Genomic DNA, 20317 nt, shown 5'->3' with positions numbered 1-20317 from the left:
CTTTTCTGGGTACCAGGAAAAGTTTCGAATAGAAACCATGTCCCTTTTCTGGTACCAACTGAATAGCCCCCATGCTTAAAAGAGAGAGTACTTGATTTTGGGCCTCTGCCCACTGATCTGGGGGTAGATCTGGCCACCTGCTTGGTGTTGGTAATGTGTGGAAGTGAAATCTGTATCCTTGGGACACTACATTTAAAAACCCATTTGTCCTGGGTAATGAGTTCTCAGTTTTTGGCCTGCAGACCAATCTTTCCGCCTAAAGGAGCATTCAGTTGGTAAGTGCTTGGAAGTTTTAAAAGCAAGTTACTGAGACAATTTTCCATAGGGGGGAGTCTTACTACTCCCAGATTTGGGTGCGGAACCCCCCCCACTGCTTAGTCTTGTGTGTCCCCGGGACTGAAACCTGGGGTTTTTCTGCTGTGTCTGGGTTTGGCTTAAGACCTGGAAGGGGATGGAAAGGATCAATTCTTAGAGGGCCAGTGCCTAGGAGACTGAACTTGTAAGAAATCTTTAACAGTTTGCATTGATTTAGCTTTATCTTCTATCTTTTTAAGAACTTCCTCAGCTTTGTTGCCAAACAGGTGGTCCTGATTTAAGGGAGCATCCAACAGTTTAGCTTTAACATGATCAGGCAAAGATTGCTCCTTAAGCCAAGCATGTCTTCTGAGCACAGACGCAGTAACAGCAGCCCTGCAAGAGGCCTCTAATGAATCAAATCCACATTGCAAAGTATGTTTTCCAACCTGTTCGGCAGAATGCATTAAATCCTGTAATTCTTTGTTTTCAGCACAGTCAGGAATCAACATCATTTCTGTTTAAGCAATCCAAAACATGTTGTTGATACTTTAACATACGAAACTGGCAGTTTAAAGCCCTAATGGCCAAGGTTGCACAAGTGTAACCCTTCTTACTCCACCTATCCAGCACCCTGGAGTCTCTATCAGAAGGGGTAGGATTTTAGCAGTAGAAGCCTTAATGCTCTTGGGTCCCTGTGAAATAGTCTCTGGATCCACAACAAGATTTTTAAAAAGGAACTTGTGTGAATCAGGAACCCTGTAATATCAGTCAAGTTTTCTGGGAGCAGGAAGCAAAGAATCAGGGCCCAAACTAGATTCCGAAAAGGCATCAACAATGTCTAGTACAAGAGGTATAGCTAAAGGTCTATGCTGAGGCAGGAGTAAGAAATCCCTAAGCCTCTTTTTTGAATCAGAAAAATCCTGGCTTTCCCAGTGGAAATGCTCCCTTAGAGTATGTAAGGTTTCACCAAAAGAAAAATCCTCTGGAGGGGAAGCAGAGGGAATAGAGTCCTCTCATCAGAATCCTCACAAGTAGATAAAGGCAAATCCAGATCAGAAGAATCAGAAAAATCAGAATCCTGGTCAGAAGATTCATAAACAACTTCAGTCCTATGTCTCTTAGAAGGGGGAGGTTGGCTTCCCCTTATTAGAGTTATAAGATCTTCAGCCATTCTTATTTGTTTTTTTAGGCATAGAGGCCTGAGCATGCGGTCTAGGCGTCGGTTTCTTAGGCATGGTTCGAGATTTAGGCCTAAATGAAGAAGGAGGCGTCTGTTTAATATGCAAGTTTGTAGGCCTGAATACACCCTCAGAAGCCGGTGCCTGCACAGCGGCTCCGGACCCATCCAAGGTAGAGGCATCCGCAGGTTCCACAATTGAAGCATCTCGCGGCATACCGGACTCCGAATGGGTCACAGTAGAGGCCTGCGAATCAGAAGTAGCAGGTATCAGGGACTGCGAAAGCACCTCACTGAGTACCGGCGAATTGGTGAGTGGCTTAGGAGAAGCGTAGTCGGCAGCTTTGGACCTAGGCGGCCTGTCTCTGTCTTTATCTTTGCGTTTTTTCAGAATCCCGGTAGTTGGATGGCTAACCAATGATATTTCTGTATAATTAAACCGAGAAACGAAATATTTAGAGGCAAAAATATACAGACGACAGATAGTGCGCTGATTAAATAAAGCACAAAACCAACAGCAAATTACATCGTGGTCAAGGCCTAGGCAAGGAATTCAGTACGAATGAAAATCTTTGAGAGGTATTTGCTTTCCGCAAGTAATGCAATTATTAACTTTTACTGAAATTGGTAAGGAGCAAGAAAAAGCTTCCCAACGGGGTACTTAGCTTTAGTTGAAGACTTTGGCTCTGAAACTCGAAAACGAAAATTTCAGGAGTTGGACGACCAGCACTTGCAAACTGTTTCTGCTTCGGTCACTGCACAGTAAGAAAGACTGATGTAATGGCGTCAGCTGCATGTTTTATACCCCTGATGACCTGACGTCATGGAAGTAGGGATAGCATCCGATGCAGGACCCAAGACTTTGTTAATCAGGCCGACTGAGGGCTACTGCAAGCAGATAACCCAAATGTAATGACTGCAACAGTGAAACAAGAACATCAAGTTTGTTCCTCTGGTTTGAAAACGCCTTAAAGCCAAACCCTTTGCATATCCTACAGTCTTACCATGAGTTGAGGAACCCCCAAGGCAGATGACCCATTGGTTATGGAGGTCCTGTGGTGAGATCGTATGCCCACAAAGGACACTTTTTTAAACTAGTTTATCCATATCACCTATGAACGGTCACTCAAAAACGCCAACAAAAAGGATATGCAACTAAGACTCAGAGAGCTATACAGCAGCAAAAATACACAACACTATTCTTATCCTAAGTATTGACAAACAAGAAAAAGGTATAGCTATAGACCAAATATCCAGCTTGAAGAAAACTACAACTATATATTAAATTTTCCATTTTTATAAACATATCTAAATATACAACAGTAGCAAACGATAACCACAAAGGTGGGAAATGTCCTTACAGAAGGGGTTCACAAACAGTTGAAGAAGAAAGCTTCAAATCAACGACATACAGCCTTAAGGGCACACTACTAAAAATCCTAAACTCTTAATTTTCGTAAATTACATCTATATGAAAAAATGTAGAAACTATGACAAGAAGCATTTAGCTACCCAAAGCCACTTTTGTTTGTAAAGGTGGTAAGAGATATTTAAATAGCTTAGTGGACAGATGCATTATGGAAGGAAACAAGTTTGAAGGGGGCTTGAGGCTGGAGTGCTGATGTTGCCAGATTAGATCTCACAAACAGCTTCAACAGCCCATGTTACATCAGAAACTGAATAAATAGGATCCAGTTATTGTATATATAAAAAAAAAAAACACTAAACCCAAACTATAACCATACACAAATAAAGCAAGCACTTAAAAAAAAAAAATCACATTTTTACCTGATGGTATCTCCCAATCTTGACGTGAGAATGTTTGCGAATCATTCCATCAGAAGGTAAAAGCTAGAAAAAAAAACCGGGTTTAGTATCAGGATAGAAAGTATTAAAATAATATTAGCAACCCGATTTAAAAAAATAAGCAATGACCCCTCCCCTCAAAAAGGAAAAAAGATCCAAACAAGAGCAAACCTTTAAGTTCACTATTTAATCAACCTTTACTTAAATGGTATTCAAGTAGAAATAAACATTTTTTCATCATTTACTCCATATGGGGACCATCTTCAGTGTGCATGTTTAACTGGTTAATCTCTTCAACTTGCTTCTTTCCTCCAAAGCTCCAGTGCTCAGGGATGCACACACCCTACACTGGAGTATACTATGACAACACACAAAGGGACAAGCAAACCTAGACCCTCAGCCTACCAGCTCATGCCAATTATGGAGTAAACACTTCCTGCAATAAGGGGGGGAAAAAAAGTTTAAGACTGGCCAGTATCAACAATGACATTACACATATGCCTTGGCTTACAGGGAGCTCAAACAGCAGACGTTACACAAGGGTCCTTCATGCATAGTGGATGGCTGCAGCATACCTGAGACCCTGATAAACTGTATTCCTACACAGATCGGCTGATGAAGTAATGACAGTCATAAATCACATCAGTGGAACCTGTTCTGTGAGTCTGTGACTGGGAAAGATCTTAAGTTGTGACCACAACCCCAGTAGGTGGTCAGGGCAGGAGGACAGCCCATAGAAAAGCCCAGAAAGCCAAGTCCCAGGCTACCAATGTACCAAAAAGATGCTGATCTTGGAGTTACACAGTCCAAACAATAATGTTTGCTGAAACTGAAAACCAGTAGCCAAGTCAAAAACTCTGATGAGAGATTTCTGAATCTCGCACTTCTGAAAGAGTTGCCCTAACAGCAGCATTTTAAAAAGTTTGCGGACATCTGATGGGAAGAAAAATGCAGCGCTTAAAGGCTTGATTTGCAACTGCCAGCCCTTCCATCCCAACAGTGAAGGAGACGAACAGCTGCCCTTGTCTTGCAGGTGTTTCATGTAGAAGCACAACACATACTCTGTGTCAAAGGCCTTTTCTGCCAACAAGAACAAACAAAGGATATGAATAGCCTCATTTAAGGACAGTTCTGACATTTTCAGAAAAGAAAAGTACAGTTGTGTACACTTACCATAAATTTATATGTTCAAGTGTATTCACTGTTGCAGTCATCACATTTGGGTTATCCCTGCCAGGGTAGCCCTCGGCCAGTCCAAATACCAGAGACTTAGTATTTCTGGGTCAGTTGCTGTCGCTTGAGGACTGACGTCAGGTCATCAAGTAGTATAAAATAAGGCAGCTGACACCATTACATCAGTTTTTCTTGCCCTAACCTGTCAGAAGTCCCACAAGTAGGAGGTGAGGTTCTGGTGGAAGAACCCCACCAGTGGAAAATAATACCAATACATCCCTTGTAAGGAAAGGAGAACAAGTTAGAATGGTAATAAAAGGAGAAAGAAGAAAGGCTGATGGAGGGAGGGAAACCAGGCTGCAACAGTGAATACACTCGAACATCTACATTTATGGTAAGTGTACACAACTGTACTATGTTCTTCATGTTTCACTGTTGCAGTCATCACATTTGGGTTGATTTCCAAAGCTGAGGAAAAGGGTGGAGGCAGTCAAGGAAATTAGGGGCTGGCTAGGATGCCCGGCAAGACTACAGAGGCAAACCCTGCCCTGGATTTGGAGAAGAGAGGCAGGTGGTAATGCTTGGTAAAAGTGTGAACAGATGTCCAGGTGGCATCCTCCAGGATGTCACTGGCAGTGACTCCTCTGAGGAAAGCTGCAGAGGTTGAGGCTGCTCTGGTGGAGTGTGTCCTGACCCCCCTTGGGGGAGGCCTTCCATGCTGTTTGTAGCAGAAATGGATGCAGTGTGCTATCCATTTGGAAATGGTTTGTTTGGAGATAGCTTTGCCTTCTGCCCCTGTAGCAAAACTAACCAGCAATTGCTCAAACTTTCTGAAGGATTTAGCCCTGTCTAGATAGAATTTGAGCTGTCTGTGCACACAGAGTGAAGAATCCTTTCCCCCTTGTTCTGGGGATTAGGAAAAAAAAAAAGGTGGGCAAATGAATGCATTAGTTGAGAGCCACACTGGACACCATATTGGGCATGAAGGATGAGTTAGTTCTGATGGATAGCCTGTCTGCATGGAATATGATGAAGGGTTCCACAGCCATAAGTGCTTGCAGCTCAGACACTCTTCTGGCTGAAGTGATAGCCAGAAGGAATGCGGTCTTCCAAGAGAGAAATTTTAGCTCTGCAGAAGCAGCTGGTTCAAAAGGGGAATGGTTATCTTTTCCAATACAAAGTTAAGGTCCCAAGCTGGTGTTGGTGCCCTTCTGGGTGGCCTCAAGTTGCTAGCCTCTCTTAGAAACTGTTTGATCAAAGGGTGTGAGAAAAGTGGCTGCTCAGTGGAAAAATTAGCCGGAATAGCAGAGGCATGGATTTTTTATGGAGGAGAAAGACATGTCACTGTGTAATAGGTCAGCTAAGTAATCCAGGATGAGAGGGAAAGAATGATGCGGTGTATTGGCTCCCTTAGCCTGGATCCAGGTGCAGAACCTTTTCCATTTATCAGCACAAGACTTTCTGGTGCTAGGACGTCTGGCCTCATGGACAACACCCAGAACCTGTTTACTAAGGTTGGCAGATTGGTTCGGGGTTAGAGAATAAGCCAAGCCGCCAAATTGAGTGTTGCAACTGGGGATGTATGAATTTCCCTTCTTTCTGGGTAAGGAGGTTTGGGATCTGAGGAAAATACCATGGAGGTAGTGTGGACAGGCTGTGCAGCAAGGGGGTACCAGTGCTGCTGGGGCCAGTCTGGAGCTATAAGAATGGTCCTTGGTTTTTCATAGGTTGGTACTAGGCTATCAGCCTTAGGGCCTATACAAGCCTAGCCATAACAATTCCCTGGCTATTTCTTCCCACACTATTTACTTCCCTGGACCCCTGTCTAGCAGGGCGACTGACGTGATCCCTGGGGTGAATTTCCTTTCTTCCATCCAATCGTCAAGGTTCCTTTTGAAGAGGGCCAAAGAGGTGCTCTGCTCGACATGTACGGACACAGTCTATTCCAGTGTCTGGGGAGTCTCTGGGTCAGAAACCTTTCCCTCCAGCATATTTTTATTATTGTGATGACAAGGTTTAGATCCCTGGAGCTTGTGGCTCAGGGATTGGGATTTCTTTAAGTGTAGCATGTCCAACAGCTCTGGGTTTGCCATGGCCTTATATGTTAAGCAGAGATCGCCTCCCTTATTTTGAGCAGTACCCTGGGTATGATAGGTAGGGGAGGAAAGGCATAGACTGACAGAATGACCCAGGAGAAGGACATGGCATCCACTTTTCAAGCCATGCAGTGATGCTCCCTGGTGCAGAATTTGCTGAGCTGATGGTTGGTGCGGGAGACAGGTCAACCTTCGGGGTTTCTCATTTCTGAGTTATTAGGCGAAGGTACTTCTGTTGTTGCCACTCGTGTGGGTCCAGAACATTTCTGCTTAATTGGTCTGCCAGAGTTGAGAGAGCCTGGTAGGAACTCCGTCAACAGGTGTAGTTGCATGGCAGAAACTGTGTGCCAAAGGGTCATGGCCAGAGTGTCTCCCGCCTGCTTGTTGATGTACCACATCACAGTGGTGCTGTCTTGCTTTGATCAGGAGAGCCCCTGGAGAGAGAAGGGGCTTGAAAGCTATCAAGGCATGCTGCAAAGCCATCATCTCTTTTTGATTGATGTGCAGAGGGATTTGCTTTGGGCTCCATTGGCCCTGTATGCACCTGCCGCCCAGGTGTGCACCCCAAGCGTAGTCTGATGCGTCTGTAGTGAGGGTCTGGGGGGTGGAAGAAAGGCATTTCCTTGTTGTGGGAGCATGCTATTGCCCACCAAAGAAAGTATTTTCTGAGGCAAGGAATTATAGGTAGAAGTTTCCAGGTCTTGAGAGTGTTGACACCAAAGGCTCTTTAGGTACATCTGAAGTTTCCTCATATACAGTCTGGCATATGGAATGAGTAGTATATGCAAGATGCCATGAACCCCAGGGCTTGCAGGATCTTCCTTGTAGACAGCTGGGACCTGGTGGCTAGTTGAGAGAAGTAGGCCGTCAGGAAAATTTGTTTCTCTGGAGTAAGGTATGCCATCTGGGATGCTCTGTCCAGATTTGCTCCCAGGAAGATTATCCTTTGTGTGGGCCCCCGTTTGGATTTATTTTCATTGATCACATACCCTACGGAGGTTAGTAGGGTCTTTACAAAGGCCAGGTGCTTGAGCAGCTTTTCCTGGCTGTCTGCCTGAATTAGGCAGTCTAGGTATGGGTAAATCTGAATATTTGTCTGCAAAAGGCAATGGTCGGAGCCAGACATTTTGTGAAAACTCTGGGAAAAGTAGATGAGCCAAAGGGAAGTGCAGAGGACTGAAAGAGTTGAGATACTGCCCTGAAGCGGAGACATTTCCTGCACGATTCCGAAATGAATGTGGAGGTAAGCCTTTTTTAGATCCAGGGTGGCTAGCCAAGCGTCCTTAGAGAGCATGAGTAGCAGCTGTTGGAGGGTGAGCATTTTGAAATTTGGGATCAGCAGGAAGGTGTTTTAGAATGGATAGATTGAGAATGGGGGCACCAGGTGCCCTCTTTTCTGGGCACCACAAAAAGTCTGAAATAGAAACCTTGGCCCATCTGTTCTGCAGGAACGTGCTCTACTGCCCTTAGAGAGAGCAAGGCAAGGATTTGCTTTGAGCCTCTGCCCACTGATTTGGTGGTAGATCTGGGTACTCTTTTGGGGTTGGAAGGGTGTGGAAGGAAAATTTGTATCCCTGAGACACAATGTTCAGAACCCAGTGGTCCTTGGTAATGGTGGTCCAAGGTGCTTGAGTGAAAGGAGGGTTTTCATCCTAGGGGGTAAGTGACGGTGGGCAGAGGGAGGGGTGGAGGAGGTGAGTCATTGTGATTTCTCATCATAACGGGGTGGCTAAGAACTCCCTGGTTTAGGAGTGGAGGTAGTCCACTGCTTAGATCTCTGCATTCCCTGAGGCTGCTGTCTGAAGGGTCTGCTTCCACGGGGCCTAGGCTGGGCCGGTTTACTGGGAGCAGGAAAGGACCAGTGTTTGGAGGGACAATGCCTGCTGAACCTAGGTGGCTGGACCTGCAAGAAATCTATAACTGTTTGCATAGATTTCGCTTTCTTTCCATCTTTAACATCTCTCCTGCCTTAGTGCCAAATAAGTTATCTTTGTGCATGGGGGCATCCAACAATTTAGATTTGACATGGACTGGCAGGGGCTGTTCCTTAAGCCATGCATGCCTTATAATGACAGATCCAGTGACTGCTGCCCTGCAAGAAGCTTCTAGGGCGTCAAAACCACAGTGCAAGGTGTGTTTAACTACTTGATTTGCAGAATGCATTAACTCTAGTAAATCTTTAGATTCTGCCCAAGCAGGAAAGGAAGACATTTTTAAGGAGTTCCAAGGTATGTTGCTGAAATTTCAGCATATGGAATTGACTATTTAGTCCCCCGATAGCAAGAGTAGCTGAGGTGTATACTTTTCCCCCCACTTGTCCAATGCTCGGAATCCCTGTCTGAGGGGTGAGATTCTTAGCAGAGGTTGCTTTTAATCCCTTTTGGCCCTTGAGAAATGACCTCAGGGTCAGCTGTAGGATTTTTTAAAATATATTTGTGAAAGTCAGGGACTCTATAGTACCTACCTGGTTTTCTGGGAGCAGGAGGAAGGGAGTCAGGAGTAAAGCTCGATTCGATGAAAACATCCTCTACAACATCCAGGACTGGGGGGATGGCAAAGGGTCTGTGTTGTGGAAGATCTAAGAATTCCCAGAGTCTCTTTTTACACTGAGGGTAGTCCTGACTCTCCCATTGGAAATGCTCCCTTAAGGTATGCAGGGTTTCCCCCAAAGGAAAAATCCTCCTGGGGAGAGGCTGAAGGAATGGAATCATCTGCATCAGAATCCTCATAAGTGGAGAGAAGTTGCATGTCTTCATATTCAGATGCATCAAATTTATCTGACTTTTGTTCAGACAAAACTACAGGGGACGGATCTCTTTTCCTTTTGGAGGGGGTAGCTTGGCTTTGCCTGATAAGCATGATGAGGTCTTCCACCACTATAAGCATTTGAGACTGAGGCAAGGTAGCAGGCACTTGAGAGTGGGTCGGTTTTTTGGGTGTGGTTCGTACCCTGGGCCCAAGAAACTCAGTAGTTTTAGAAAGAACGGTAGTCGGGAAAGAAGACTTCAGTTTGCGTCGAGATTCGGTAGTGCGAAGGGCTTCCTCGGAAGTCGGTGCCAGCTCAGCAGCTCCGGACCCATCCAAGGTACAGACAACTGCAGGATCCTTAGTCAACGAAGAGTTTTGCAGCATACTGGATTCCGAAAGCGTCTCTGTAGCGGCCTGCGAATCAACAGAAATGGGCACCAGGGGCTGCGAAAGCACCTCACTGAGTACCGGAGAACTGACTACTAGCTTAACAAGCGTTGTCCGTAGGTTTGTACTTGTGCGGTCTCTGTCTAGCTTTACATTTTTTCGGAAGATCTGCTGTCGAATGGCTTACTGAAGCCATATCGGAATTAGAGGACTGTAAGAGAAAATATCTGGCTACAATAGGGGCCCGACGACGGATAGTTCTGGCGTTGAACAAAACACAGAAACGACGAGGGATGTCGTGGTCTGGGCCTAAACAAGTGACGCATTAAGAGTGGAAGTCTCGGTGTGGTATTTGCTTTCCACAGACAAGACAATTAACGTTTTCTGACATCGGTCAGTGCAAGAAAAAAGGATGCCCAATGGGGTACTTAGCTTTAGAAGACTTCAACTCGGTAGACGAAAACTCAGGCAGCCGCCGACCAGCACTCGTGCAAACTGCTTCTGCTTCAGGCGCCACGGCAAGAAAGATTGATGTAATGGTGTCGGCTGCCTTACTTTATACTACTGATGACCTGACGTCAGTCCTCAAGCGACAGCAACCGACACAGAAATACTAAGTCTCTTGTATTCAGGCCGGCAGAGGGCTACCCTTGCAGGGATAACCCAAATGTGATGACTGCAGCAGTGAAACACAAAGAACATCATGTGGTGATCTTACGGAATAAACAATCTGCTGCTTTAGACCAGATATAGTTCCGAAATCATAAGGGACTGAAACACTTGTATCTTACAAATAAAAGATAGGGCCATCAAGAAAAGCACATTCTGAAGCAAACTTCAGTGTTCGCAAACCAGAAGACTTGAATTACAGGCAAGCCTCTGTTGAAAGTTCAGTACTCAAGAGTTCTTCACAGGTGGATATCAATGAAGATACCCTTTAGATGCTGTGTAGCAGTTCATCCCTCCAAAGTTCATAGGTAGGTACTAGACTATTGGCCCTAGGGCCTATATAAGCCTAGCCAAAGGTACCCTGGCTTTCACCACCCAAGAAAATTATTTTCCTGTGCCACTGTCGAGCAGAGCCACAGAAGTGATCCCCGGGGTGAATTTCCCATCTCCCATCCAATCATCAAGATTTTTCTTGAACAGTGCTAATGAGGAGCTTTGTTTGATATAGACAGGTAGTTTGTTCCAGAGTATGGGAAGCCTCTGGGACTATCCCTCCAGCACGTTCTGTTTATTGTGGTTACGATGTTTAGGTCCCTAGAGCGTGTAGCTCGTAGGGAGTGGGACTTCTTTAAGTGGAGCATGTCTAAAAGCTCTGGATTTGACATAGCTTTGTGTGTTAGGCAGAGATCACCTCTGAGTAGGCGATATGCAACGGAGTAAAGCTGCAGTTTTTTGAGACGGTCTGCATAGGGCATCTCTGAGGCCGGAAATCCTCTGAGGCATTTCTGTGGCCTTTCCAGTTGTTGTAGATGTCTTGTGAGGTACATACTAAAAGGGGCATTATACTCTATAATGGGCCTAATGAGTGACGAGTAGAGGGGAACAATGACCTCTTTTCCTGGATGAGAAACCTTTTGTGATGAGGTGTGCCACATAGGATTTCCTGACTACTGTGGCGATGTGATTATCAAAGGAGAGGCTACTGTCCACCTGTGTCCCAAGGTTTCTTATCATACTTTCGGTGTTAAGTAGACTACCACCTATGTGGTAGTTCATGGGTACTGAGTTTTTACCAAAAGGAATGACAATACACTTTTTGGCATTGAGCTTGAGGCCATGGCTTTGACACCAGGCATCTGTCTCAGCAAGGCCCTTTTGTAGGATGTCCACATCTTTTGGAGTTTTGATTATGGCTCCTAGTTTGCAGTCATCTGCGAACTTCGTTAGCCAAAGACCTTCTGTGTTGGCCTGTACTTCAGAGAAGTAGATACCAAACAGGAGAGGACCCAGGACTGAACCCTGTGGTACTCCACTTGTCACTGGTCTGAAGCTGGATTTGGAGTCTGCTACTTTCACAGTATGGGTTCTGTCAGTGAGCCAGTTGGCAACCCATCTTGTGACAGGGATTTATACCTAGTTTAGTGAGTTTATCTATAATTCCAGAGTGGGGGATGGTGTCAAAAGCCATGGCGAGATCTAGATAGACTGTGTGAACCACCTTACCCTCATCTACGGCTTTGGTGACTGCTTCAAAGAAGTCTATCAGGTTTAGGAGACATGATCTGCCTTTTACAAACCCAAACTGGGTGGGGTCCTGAGTTTGGAGATTACCAATGTCATTGTTTATAAGTTCCATGATGATACGCTCCATAGCCTTGCAGACCAGGCTCGTTAAGCTAATAGGGCGGTAGTTTCCGGGGTCTGTGGTGGCTCCACGTTTGTGGAGTGGGATAACTGTCACTGTGCGCCATTCAGTGGGCACATAGCCTGAGGTGAGGCTATGATTGAACATGACACTTAGGTGGGGTGCCAGTTCGTTCCGTAGTTCATGTAGAACACAGCCTGGGATGTCTTCAGGTCCCATGGATGCTGTATTCTTGGCTTTGGATAGTGTGTTTCTTACGGCCCTTCAGGGGATGACAGAGGGGTAAAGTTAGCACTGAACCTATCTGCCAGGATGTTGGCAATATCCATTGGTTCTGTATATTTAGTGCCATTGTGCTGTAACTCGGAGCAGATCTGAGTGTTGCCATTGAGATTCTTGACATAGCTATAGAATGCTTTGTGGTTGTCTTTAGAGTCAGTGGCGATTTTGTTTTCATAACTAGCTTTGGAGGATTTTATGAGGGATCTCAGCTTCTTACTGAAGCTGACCAGGCAGTTTCTCCAATTATGGGATTTTACTCTTTTCTGCAACAGTTTCTTTCTTCTGTTGTAGAGTTTGTTTATGGCAGGGGACCACCAGATTGGCTTCCTTTTTTTAGAGGATAGCAACTTGGTTCTGTTAGGGATTGCACGATCCATGCACTCATGTAAGTGCTTATAAAGTGCATTTGTGTAGGATTCAGCAGTCATACCTCTATTGTCCGTCAGCATGGGTGTCATGAAGTTTGCCACTTCTGTCTTAGGCGTGAAGTTGGCTTTGGAGAAATGTTTTACTGTGGTTTCCCTAATTGGGCGTGGGGGAGGGATGTGGATGTCTAGGGTGATTAGCTTATGGTCGGATCTGACCAACGAGGAATTGACCTCTGGTATGGAGCACCGGTTGCCCATGTTGGTAATAACCAGATCTAGGATATTGCTGCCCCTGGTGGGGGTGTGGATAAGTTGATCCATGGCATTGGAATTTATGAATTCCAGAAAACGTTGAGCACAAGAGTTCGTACATGAGTAGTTTTCCCAGTTAATGGTAGGGTACTTGAAATCGCCCATTATTAGGGTGTTAGGTTGTACCCTAATATTTTCCAGTGTATTAAGAAATGAGCAGTGGGAATCCTGGGGCATGGTGGGGGATCTGTAGCAAGCTACAATTTGGATTGCGGTCTTGCCCAGAGTAAGTTGCACTTGGATAATCTCTGATGCATTATGCTGAGCAACTAGCCTGGAGGTGTGGATATCCTTAATGAACATGGACACGCCTCCGCCTTTAGTGTTTTGGTCCAGGTTAGGTGGCCGAAACGTGTGGTAATGAATTATAGCCTGGTAATGCAGGGGTACTCTCTGGAGCCTTGAACCAGGTCTCTGTTACTGCACATATGTCGATGTTCTCCATTTTAAGGAGTGCCTCGAGAGAGTGCATTTTGAGGTTTAGACTTCTAGCATTGAGTAGCAATACCCTCAGATTCTTCTTGCCTGTACCTGTTAGGGTGGTGAATTTGTCATTTGAACCTTGCCTAAAAAAGGCACTATAGAGGGTGGCTAGAGCCTTAACCAGTATCCGGAATCCCAGGGGCGACAGGTGCAGGCCATCTCTGGCAAAGCATTGTGGCTTGTCGATCATGTCATCCCAGGCAGACAGATACTGGATCCCCTTAGAATGACACCAGAAGCTTAGCCAATTGTTGAAGTCATTTTATCCTTGTACTGTGGTATCATTCTGGGTAATGGCAGGATGCTACTCAGGGCTAGGATCATACCTGCCTGGGCTACAAGATTGGACAGCTCTTCCATGTCCCTTTTCATGTAGTCCAAGGAGGTATGCCTTAGGTTATTCACACCAACATGGACAATGACAGTCATATTTGCACTTGTTGTGGATTGACCTGAGTGCATGCATTATGTGGCGGATCCTGGCAGCTGACAGTAACTTTCTCCTTGTTTAGCCTGGTGAGTGGAACATCAGTGTGTCTGACTATAGAGTTGGGTACATTGTTATGCCTTATGGGCTGTGGTTGAGTGGCACACCGAGTTTGTGGGCTGTGTGTCATTTGGGTTGTGTTGGGGGGTAGAGGTTGCTTGTGTTTCTGCTTTGGAGGTCCCTGTTGCTTGGGCAGGTTTTTACTGAGAGCCTCCACGAATGTAGGGGTGTGTTTTGTGTTTGTGTGTGTGTGTGTGTGTGTTTCGGTGGTGTAGGTTTTGAGGGACTATGTGCTGAGTATGGTGTGGTGCAAGTGTTTACCTTCTTCTCTTGACTGTATAGTCCAGTCTTGGGTGAAGAGAGCTTTGCTTCCAGTTTGGCTATATAAGTGCATCTCTCACAGGTTGTAGCATTGGGTGGTAGGAGGAGAGGGTTGTCTGTGTACATGAGGCAATTACTGCATTGCCCCAAGATGCCCAGATTCATCAAGTAGACAGGAGAAAACATCGGGGGATGACCCTTAGACATGCCTGGATAGGTGCTTATTTGTTAAGTACTAGAAACTGTTTTCCTCTAGACAGTGAGGAAAGTTGAGTGCTGTAGTAATTTGTAGCTTATTTAGTGCTTACAATAAGTTCTGAACAAGTGCTGAAACAAAAAACTGGCTAGTTCTCAGAAACAAAATTAAGCTAGAAGGCTTCCCTCCAACACAGAAAGGCTTGGGCCCTAGAAGCCCACAAATAGTCCTGGACACAGCAAATCTATACCCAGGCTAGTCTACCCACAGGAAAGGCAGGAAAAGTACAGTTTTGTACCTACCATAAATGTAGATGTCCGATAGACATGCAACTGCAGTCATAACATGTGGGTTGTCCTGCCTCAGACAGCCATCGGTCGGACGGATTCCAAAGTCTGGGTCCGACGTCGGCTGATGTCGCATTTCTCTCCGACGTCAGAGCGGCTGGAGTATATAAGCATCAGCCAACGCCATTTTCTTCAGTGTTTCTTGCCCCAGATGCCAGGTGCCCTCCAAGGAAGGCTGTAATCAAATTGGAAGACAAAAACAGGAATCCAAACAAATAAATAAATGAGCAATAAAACAAATTCACCATAACAGATATCCCCAGCTAAGAGTAACAGGGATAGAAGTGGACCCTAGGCATAGAGGGGTATGGAGGGAGGGAAAATCCGACTGCAGTTGCATGTCTATCGGACATCTACATTTATGGTAGGTACAAAACTGTACTATGTCCTTCAAGAATGCAACTGCAGTCATAACATGTGGGTAGAATACCACAGCTTAGCTGGGGGAGGAAGAATGCTCTAGGGAAAAGATGGTGTGGCAATCAAACCCTGCAGGACTGCCGAAGCAAAGCCTGCTCTGGATATGGAGTATAGAGGGAGATTGTAGTATTTGGAGAATGTATGCACGGAGCTCCATGTAGCAGCTTCTAGAATGTCTTTGGTAGGCACCCCTCGTAAGAATGCTGTAGAGGTGGCTGTAGCTCTGGTGGAATGTGGTCTGACATTGGCTGGAACAGTCTTTCCATGAAAGGAATAACAGAATCTGATGCAATGTCCAATCCATTTAGAAATAGTCTGTTTTGAAATTGCTTTTCCTTGGACTGCAGGGGCGTAAGCTACAAAAAGTTGTTCAGACTTCCTGCTGGCCTTGGTTCTGTCCAGGTAGTATCGAAGTTGTCTGTGAATGTCCAAGGTATGCAACAGTCTTTCCCCCTTATTCTCAGGATTGGGGAAGAAAGCAGGCAGATAAATGGCTTGATTTAAAGAAACCCTAGATACCACCTTTGGCATAAAAGTAGGGTTGGTCCTTAATGAGACCCTGTCTCTGTGAAAAATAATAAAGGGTGGTATTGCCATTAGGCCCTGTAGCTCCGAAACCCTTCTTGCTGAGGTAATTGCCAACAGGAAAGCTGTCTTCCATGAGAGAAATTGCAAGTCAACTGAAGCTGCTGGTTCAAAAGGAGGTAGGGTCAGTTTTTCTAAGACAAAATTGAGGTCCCAGGCTGGCATCGGGGCCTTTCTTGGTGGCTTAATGTTCTTGATTCCCCTGAGGAATTGCCTTAGTAAGGGGTGAGAAAAAAACAGAGGATCAGTGTTGTATCTAGCTGAAATAGCAGACGCATGTATCTTTATGGAAGAATATGAGTGGCCGTTCTTTAACATATCTGCCAAGTATTCCAAGATGAGTGGGATGTTCAACAATGATGCATCATGTCCCTTGCTGGTATTCCAAATGCTGAATCTTTTCCACTTTGCTAAGTAAACCTTTCTGGTGGATGGTCTTCGAGCCTCTGTTAGTATCCGCTGAACTTCCTTGGAGAGAGATAAGCTGAAGTTATTTATGGGATCTCCCAGGCTGTTAGCTGTAGTGTCTGAAGATTTGGATGCAGTGTTTCGAAATTGTGTTGAGTCAAAAGTAGAGGCCACTGTGGAAGGGCCCACCTCCTGGTGAGACATATGCTCCATAGTAGTGGGTACCAGTGTTGTCTTGGCCAGTCCGGAGCTATTATGATTCCCTTGGGTTTCTCTGCTTTGATCTTTAGTAATACTGAGGTCATCAGTGGCAGAGGTGAGAATGCATAGATTGCTAGGGAGTTCCAGTTGAATGAGAGGGCATCTATTTTCCAAGCTTTTGGGTGGTATGTCCTTGTGCAGAATTTTGGCAGAAGATGGTTGAGGTGAGAGGCAAATAGGTCCACTTCTGGCTTGCCCCATGTCGAAGTGAGTTGTCTGAAGGCCTTCGGATGTAACCTCCACTCGTGTGGATCTGTGAAATTCCTGCTTAGGCTGTCCGCCAACACATTGTCTTTTCCTGGAACAAACTGGGATTGTAGCTGGATGTTTAGACTCAGTGATTTTTCCCAAAGCTGCATTGTCAGTCTGCAAAGGGGGTATGAGTGGGTGCCCCCTTGCTTGTTTATGTACCACATCACAGTGGTGTTGTCTGTCCGTATCATTAAATGGCCTTGCTGGAGTTGGTGTTGAAAGGCCTCGATGGCATGCATTACTGCCAACATTTCCTTTTGGTTTATATGCAGATGTGTTTCCTTTGGAGACCATTGTCCTTGTATACACCTGCCTTCCATGTGCGCCCCCCATCCAAGGTCTGAGGCGCCTGTAGTCATGGTCTGTGTTATCTGTGGTTTTTGAATGACATACCTGTGTTTGCCTGGCTCACCGAGGCCCACCATAGGAATTCCTTTGTAGGCATGGAATGAGTGGTATGATTGTCTCCAAGTTGTTGCTGTGTTGAGACCAAATGCTTTTTAGGTACCATTGAAGCTTTCTCATGTGTAGTCTTGCTAATGGAACCAGGAGAATGCAGGATGCCATGTAACCCAGGGCCTGTAGGAATATCCTTGCAGTCATCTGGGTGAGTTTTGCTAAACCTTTGAAGTAATGAGTTAACTTCTCTTGCTTGTCTTCTGTCAGGTAAGCCATCTGAGCGGCTGTGTCTAGTTTGGCTCCTAAGAAGATTATTTGCTGGGATGGGTGCAGTCTTGACTTTTGGAAGTTGACTGTGTATCCCAGAACTTGAAGTAATCGTATGACAATCCATGTTTTTTGTCAACATCAATTTGTCGTCCGCTTGTATGAGGCAGTCGTTCAGGTACGGGTAAATTTGTATGCCCTGGAGCCTGCAATGAGCAATTACTGAAGCCAGGCATTTTGTAAATACTCTGGGTGCAGTAGATAAGCCAAATGGCAATGCTGAGAATTGATAATGCTCTGGCCCTGCAAGAAATCTGAGGTATCTTCTGCAGCTGTGTCTGATAGGGACATGCAAGTATGCCTCCTTGAGGTCCAGAGTAATCAGCCACGACCCCTTGCCCAGCATGGGAAGGAGTTGCTGTAGAGTCAGCATTTTGAACTTTGGTACTATGAGAAAGGTGTTTAATGCGGACAAGTCCAGTATTGGTCTCCATTGAGATTCTTTTCTTGGAACAAGGAACAGTCTTGAGTAAAACCCCTGGTCTTGTTCTTGTTGTGGAACTCTTTCTATTGCTTTCATCCGAGTCAGCAGAGTGATTTGTTTGATAGCCTCTGCCCTCTGATTTTGTGGCAGGTTTGGCATGCCTTGTTTTCTTGGTAAGGTATGAAAATGAAACCTGTACCCTCGGTCTATAATGTCCAAAATCCATTTGTCCTTTGTCAGTCTGTGCCAGTTTTCTGCAAACAGAGATAATTTCCATAAAGGGAGCTTCTAGTTGTTCCCTGGTAGGCGGTAGTAGAGGAAAGTCATTGAGATTGTGGTTGTGGGGCAGGTGAAACCCCTGCGTCACTTCTTTGGTTTCCTGGCTGCCATTGTCGTCCCCTGTAAGGGCCTCTGTATTGGCCTCTTCCTCGCCACGTCTGTTCTTACCCCTTTGAAACTTTTCTGGATTAGGAAAGGACCAGTTTTGGAAGGCCAATTCCTACTGAATCTGGGGTTGAACCTGGAGGAAATCTTTCACAGTCTGAACTGATTTTGCTTTTTCTTCGATGGTCTTTAACACATCCTTAGCATTTGCACCAAAAAGCTTGTTCTTTCCAAAGGTGCATCCAGAAGTTTTGCTTTTACATGATCTGGTAGAGGTTGATCTTTTAACCAAGCATGTCTACGAATGACTGCCCCTGTCATAGCTGCCCTACATGAAGCTTCCAGTGCATCATATCCACACTGCAGGAAGTGATTGCTTACTTGCTGAGTGTTATGTACAGCTTCCTGCAAAGTCTTCCTGTCTAAAGGATCAGGAGTGGCTAATGTTTTTTGTAAATCTTCTAACAGATAATCCTGATATTGTAACATATGGAAAAGGCAATTTAAAGCTCTCATAGATAAGGTAGTGGATGTGTAAACCTTTTTGCCCCATCTCTCTAATGACCTAGCTTCCCTGTTGGAGGGCAAAGGATTTTTTGAGGTGGAGGCTGAAACTCCTTTAGGCCCCTGTGAAATAGTTTCCAAATCAGCAGTGTGGGCCCTGAATAAATGGGAATGAGTTTCTGGGACCCTGTAATACCTGTCTGGCTTGGCTGGAGCAGGAGGAAGAGAATCAGGGGTAGCACTAGAGTCAGAATACAAATCATCCAGAACATGAAGTACCGGAGGAATAGCTAAAGGCCTGTGCTGAGGCTTCTTACGGAAAGTCCTAAGGCGTTTCCTAGAATCAGAATATTCCTGGCCTTGCCACTTGAAATGTTCCCTCATGGTGTGCAGAACTTCCCCAAAAGAAATATCCTCAGGAGGGGAGGCCGAGGGGATGGAATCTTCTGCATCCGAGTCCTCGTAGGTCTGGAAGAGCTCTTCCTGGCTATCAGAGTGGACAGAGCCCTCAGAATCTTCATCTGAATGAGTAGGGTTGGAGGGTTCAACCCGGGGCCTTTTATCAGGAGGAGGCTGGGATCCTCTCTCAGGATGGGCCTGTGAACCTCTAATCATGGAAATCAAATCAGCAACCATGGACATAATTTGTCTCTCTGGAGTCGGCTGAGGTAAGGGTTTAGAAGTAATATGCTTTGCTTTGCTGGCTGCCTTAGCCCTAGTGTAGGCCTTAATAGACATGGCCATAGGGGGCCTGGCAGCTCCACGTGCAGGAGTGACCTTGTCTACAGCAATGGTCTTGGGCATTTCCTCGGTTTCGGTATCCGGAGGAAAATCTATAACTGGCGGAGTAATGTCTGGAATCGGAGTCGTCGGTAATGTGGTGTCTTCGGAGCGGTGGAGAGACCGTCTCAGAGAGAACCGGAGCACTCACGCTAGGTTTTGGCGTGGAGTCGGTGGTAGACACGGGCCAAGGATGTCGGTCCCGGTCTTTTCGCCTTTTGGGCTTTTGCGATGTCGGAAGATCCGACGGCATGGTGTAAGCAAAATTATCGCCGAAAAAATCTCCAATGAACTCCGCCCGGCGCCTGAGAGTGCGCTTGTTGAAGCGAGCACAGGCTACACAGGCCGAGACGTCGTGGTCTGGGCCCAGGCAAGGGAGACAGTAAGAGTGGAAATCCTTATGAGGTATTTGTTTACCACAAGAAAGACAATTGTTAACTTTTCCAGTAATTTCTGACATCGGCTGAGGCAAGAGAAGGTCCCCAACAGGGTACTTAGCTTTTTTGATGACTTCGGTATCGTAGAATACAGGAGCTGACCGACTGGCACTTGCGAACTGCTTCGGGCACCGCACGGCAAGAAAGACTGAAGAAAATGGCGTCGGCTGATGCTTATATACTCCAGCCGCTCTGACGTCGGAGAGAAATGCGACATCAGCCGACGTCGGACCCAGACTTTGGAATCCGCCGACCGAGGGCTGCCTGAGGCAGGACAACCCACATGTTATGACTGCAGTTGCATTCTTGAAGGACATCAAGCTTAGAAAAAGTTTTTTTAGT

General features: G+C 45.7%; 1 protein-coding gene across 1 annotated transcript in view; it reads right to left on the bottom strand.

Annotated features, from left to right (window-relative positions):
* The window catches only part of ABCF2 (ATP binding cassette subfamily F member 2), a 1573086-nt gene that overhangs the window by 484677 nt on the left and 1068092 nt on the right, over nucleotides 1–20317 (bottom strand). The window contains exon 14 of the mRNA XM_044067572.1: nucleotides 3263–3325. Coding sequence (XP_043923507.1) covers nucleotides 3263–3325 — 63 coding nt within the window. The remainder of the gene's footprint in view (nucleotides 1–3262; nucleotides 3326–20317) is intronic.

Source organism: Protopterus annectens, chromosome 3.part1 (assembly GCF_019279795.1).
Source record: "Protopterus annectens isolate FY-2018-M chromosome 3.part1, PAN1.0, whole genome shotgun sequence".
Lineage (NCBI taxonomy): Eukaryota > Metazoa > Chordata > Ceratodontiformes > Protopteridae > Protopterus > Protopterus annectens.
The sequence above is the reverse complement of the archived record's forward strand: the minus strand, read 5'-3'. Positions and strand labels throughout refer to the sequence as shown.